General features: G+C 51.2%; 1 protein-coding gene across 1 annotated transcript in view; it reads left to right on the top strand.

Annotated features, from left to right (window-relative positions):
- TMEM163 (transmembrane protein 163) overlaps positions 1–3,430 on the top strand; it is a 235,656-nt gene extending 232,226 nt beyond the window's left edge. The window contains exons 7-8 of the mRNA XM_012650515.1: positions 885–1,026; positions 2,392–3,430. Of these exons, the coding sequence (XP_012505969.1) occupies positions 885–1,026; positions 2,392–2,452 (203 nt within the window). The 3' untranslated portion in view covers positions 2,453–3,430. The remainder of the gene's footprint in view (positions 1–884; positions 1,027–2,391) is intronic.
- Positions 3,431–4,614: the final 1,184 nt, after the last annotated feature.

Below are 4,614 nucleotides of genomic sequence, written 5' to 3' on the forward strand. Positions count from 1 at the left end.
CCTCCCTTCACAGGGAGACCCCAGACACCATTCCCTTTCCTCGTGGCCTTTGCAAACTCACAGGCAAAACGGAAGTGTGGTACATGAGTTGGGGGAACTTACCGAGGTGACGTGGGAAAGGAGAAGGTGATCAATATCTGTTAGGTCCAATGCTGTTTTTATTATAGCACCATTTCTCCAGCCACGTAGCTAATACGTCACATAATATTTCAAATAACGTACCTCACGTTTCTCCCCTGGAGAGAGGGAAAACCCTTAGGTTACTCTACTAAGTAGAGTCCCAGCCAGCACCTCTCATTCTGGATAACCTCAGTTTATTTAACGTCACTCTACTTAGTTTTCTTGTCAGTGAAATGGGATGATAATAGTAGTTTCCTTCATGGGACTGTGAAGGTTTATCGATGACAGTGTATCTAAAACACCCAGCTTGGAAGCTGGTGCAGCAGACATTCAACAGATTTGGTCACACCCTACTGGAATGTCTGCTGTGTGCCAGGCACAGTCCTGGGCACTGTGGAGTCAACAGGGAACCATGTCTCTTGACTCTCGGGAAGTTTGTGTTTCAGTGGGTCGGGGGTGGGGGTGGGGACCAGTAGCAAACCACGCATGGGGGGTCTGTGCTTGGAAGAGGAATAAAGCAGGTCCAGACGGGGGCGTGCGGTGACGGCTCCATCCTGGGAGGTCCCTGGTGACAGCTGAGCAGATGTGATGTGCTACATAGACATCCACGTGGTGGTTATCAACTCGTGGAAGAGCTCTGGGCAATGTTCCTTCCGGTACGTGCTCCGCAGTGTGGAGACACGCCTAGCGCTTGGGTCATTTTCTCCGAGGCTAAGAAAGGTGGCTTTGCACTGCCACGCAGCCTCTCTCTGCTCTTTCTGCAGGCTTCAACTCCCTCGTGGGCGGCGTGATGGGCTTCTCCATTCTTCTGAGTGCCGAAGTGTTCAAGCACAACGCGGCGGTCTGGTACCTGGACGGCAGCATCGGGGTGCTGATCGGCCTCACCATATTTGCCTACGGGGTCAAGTACGTCCCTGCACCTTCCGCTTTGCCTCCCCTGTGGCCACAGTGCCACTTTCCCACCCCCCTTCCCGAGCCGGGACCCTGGTAGTCACAGTCTCGTACCTGTGCCCCTCCCGAGCCTGACTGATGTCAGGGGACTGGAGAAACACGCAGCAGGGGACAGGTGTTCTTGTGGCTGGCACAGAAGTGAGGCAGGGACTTTGAAAAGTGGCATAGGGCTGTTAAGGCACAAAGGAACTCCTTTACTTTTGTCTGGTGTCTTTACGATCCACTTAAATGCTGGTCCTTTTAGCCCCCTTCATGTCCTGAAGATTTACGCTCCTTCCTCTCTCTGCAAGGGTCGTCACAGTGGCACAGGCGAGCATCTTCATGTGGTTTCCTCACTTGTAAAGTGCCCCCGCCACACATGGGTGATGCCACAGCTGCAGTGAGTTTGGGGGGGGACAAGCAGCACCCTGTGGCCAGAGGCTGCGCCCCCCAATTTAGACAACTTCTTGCAGAAGGGCCGTGTGGGTATCGCTGAGTCTGGATTCCATGCCCAGGCTGGAGCTGGCCTTCAAGGGAGCCATTTCTGAGGGGTGCTGTGCTTTTCAATGTTAAAACACGTCTCGTCTCCCACTAAAATGGCTAAAGAGGAATGATTACAAGTGTGAGTGGGGATGTGGAAGAACTGGAGCCCTAATCCAGTGCTGGTAGGAACGTACAACGGTGCTGCTGCTTTGAACAACTGGGCAGTTCCTCAAAATGTTAAACGTGGAGTTACCATCAGACCCAGCAGTTCCCTTCCCTGGGACGTGCTGCAGAGGAATGAAAACGTAACATCCACACCAAAGACTTGTACGTGTTATTTATACCAGGCAAAAGGTAGAAACCACCCCACTGTCTATTAAGCGATGAATGGATAAATGTGTGGGAGCCGTGCAGTGGACTATTAGCCCTAAAACGGAATGAAGTGCTAACGCTTGCGACACCATGGATGAACCTCCATGTTTTGTCCAGTGAAAAAAGCTAGTCGCAAAAGGCCACCTGTTATGTGAGTCCTTTCACAGGAACTATCTGCAGTAGGCAGAGCCACAGCGACCGAGAGGAGGTTATTGTCAGGGGAGAACGGGGGGTGATTGCTATCGCGGTTGTGGGGTTTCTTTTTGGGACGATAAAAATGTTCTGGAATTAAGATAGTTGCATGATTACATGAATTCATGAATATGCTAAAAACCCCTTTACAGGTTAAAAGGGTGAACTTTATGGTATGTGAATTAAGCAGAAAAAAACCCCAAAACACAACTTCTTCCACACCTGCCCCCGCTCACGCCCCAGGACTGTGGAGGGCCAGGCGTCCAGGTGACCTTGTCTGTCTCCTCTTTGCAGACTCCTCATCGACATGGTGCCCAGGGTGAGGCAGACGCGTCACTACGAGATGTTCGAGTGAAGAGGCCGGCGCGGGCTGCTCCGCATCTGAGAGACCATCGAGACGACCAGAGGTTTCCACGTGGGCCGAGGGTGCCAATATTCACCTGAACATCCAGTTTCTTTGTTGGAAGTTTTCTTTCACACAGTTTGTCGTCACGGGACGAGGTCTGCCCAGCAGGGGGACCTGCCCTGTCCCCTTCCCCCATCAGTTAGGACAAATGCCCTTAGGAGGGGACACACTTTCCCCTCTCCAGCTGGGACTGACATTTTCTATTATTTTCTGGAGAAAATGGTTCTCCTGGGTAGGACACATCTTTGCTCGGCAGGAGGGCTTCTGTGGTGCTCTGAGCCTGACATGGATAGCAACTGACCAGACCCACCTCCTCGGGACTGCGTGTGGCCCCGCAGCCTCCTAGTGGCCCTGCCACCTCCCAGTTCCAAAGTCTCTTCTCTCCTGGCAGATTTTAAGGGAAGACTGTGCCCTTTTGTCTCTCTCCCCTTTACATACCCAGAACCCTCAGTATATGGCTTCTTAATTCCTGTCACCGTATCTCATTAGTTTCATACTGTTTTACTAATCCCAGATTTATTTGTTCAAAAGGAGACCATTCTATTTTTTAAAGTACTTAGTGACATATGTATGAGCTTTGCATGGATGAACTAAATAAGCACATGACCTTTTCTTGTACATTCAGAACCTGAACATCCACGTGAAAACACGATCCATTTTTTGAGAGATGTGAAACTACAGTTTATTTGTAATAATTATCCGTATGTGCATATATCTATATGCTGTGATAAGTGGTAATGCTACACATTACGGTCTGTGAGAGATGGTTTACTCCTCTGTAAGGAACAAAACGTTTTCAGTTTATGTAACGTTAGGTTTAGAGTCTGTGGACATGGTCCCCCAACCCGCAACATTCTGTACCTCTCACACCACTGCTCGCCCGGGCAGCAGTGTCTGACCAATAAAGACCTTTACCTGTTTGTATGGTACAGGGAGGCGATCTTTCGGGGTTGTCGCCGTGCGTCACCGGCACGGGCAGGCTTTCCACTGTGGCTGAAGGAGGTCCGGGGGGGATGGAGTAGAGACCCGTGAAGGACTCGTTGAGATGGGCCTGGTGGCCTCTGTGGCACAGCCACCCCCGCCCCCCCAACCACACATTCGCTTGGCAGTATATTCCCCAGACTCAGGCACTCAGCGTTCCTTGGGCACCTTTTCCAGGACTTACGTTCCTCCACACACCATGTGAACTACGTGGCATCTGTTTCGGTCATCAGCCAGGAGGTTCTCCGGCTTCAGAGAGGCGGTGCTAAGGAGGGACTGAGTGGGGGCTTCAGTGTCACCCGCACATAAGCTGCGGGTGTGGCAGGGACTTGACCTTACCTCGGGCTCCTGGTCCACTGATCGCTGGTTCAGAAGTTCTTTTCGAGGGGGATAAATGCCTTCCAGGTCTAATGGGCGCTGGTGCCCAGTCCTTTCGGGGCTGTTTTACGAGCCCATTTTGAAAGATGTTTTAAACGTCTGGTACAATGTGCTTATGTCAAAAAAGGTCTAGTAGTTCACTTTCTAATTCAGCCCCCTTCCAGGTGGACGCAGGGCAGGGAGAGGGCCGTGACAGCAGTATGGGTGGGTGTGACGCAAGGGAACACACACTCCGCAGTGAAACCTTCCTCTCCCTACTCCTCAAGGACCTTCCGAGCTCCCCGCCAGCAGTTTCGACAGTGCGTTTTCAAACTGTGCGATGCGGCTGGACAGCGGCTCAGCTGTTCTGGAGGTGAGCACCCACCAGAACAGGTGGGTGGGTGGACCCTGCACCCACCCAGCCTGCCCCCAAAATCACGTCCACCTGTCACACAAGAAAAGTTTATTGAAAAATAAAGTTCTCCCTAGTTTTCTCTACAACAGTGGAAAACAAAGCAGTGCTCTCTATGCCAGTACAGTACGTTTGGACAGAGACATCTTATTGCAGAATCCCGTACTACTTAACCCCAGAAATGAACAGTAGAAAATGGTTGTACCAGGATCTGTTTGAAGACACAGGTGCGAATGTCCATTAGCTTAAAGACAGCACGGTTGTGACGATGACTACAGTAGAAGGGACATCACCATCTCCTTTGGCATCAATTGTTATGCTAGTGTCTTGTTAATACTTGGGCAGGACAGTGAGCAAAATG

This window comes from Propithecus coquereli, unplaced genomic scaffold, assembly GCF_000956105.1.
Source record: "Propithecus coquereli isolate 6110/MARCELLA unplaced genomic scaffold, Pcoq_1.0 Scaffold33, whole genome shotgun sequence".
Taxonomy (NCBI): domain Eukaryota; kingdom Metazoa; phylum Chordata; class Mammalia; order Primates; family Indriidae; genus Propithecus; species Propithecus coquereli.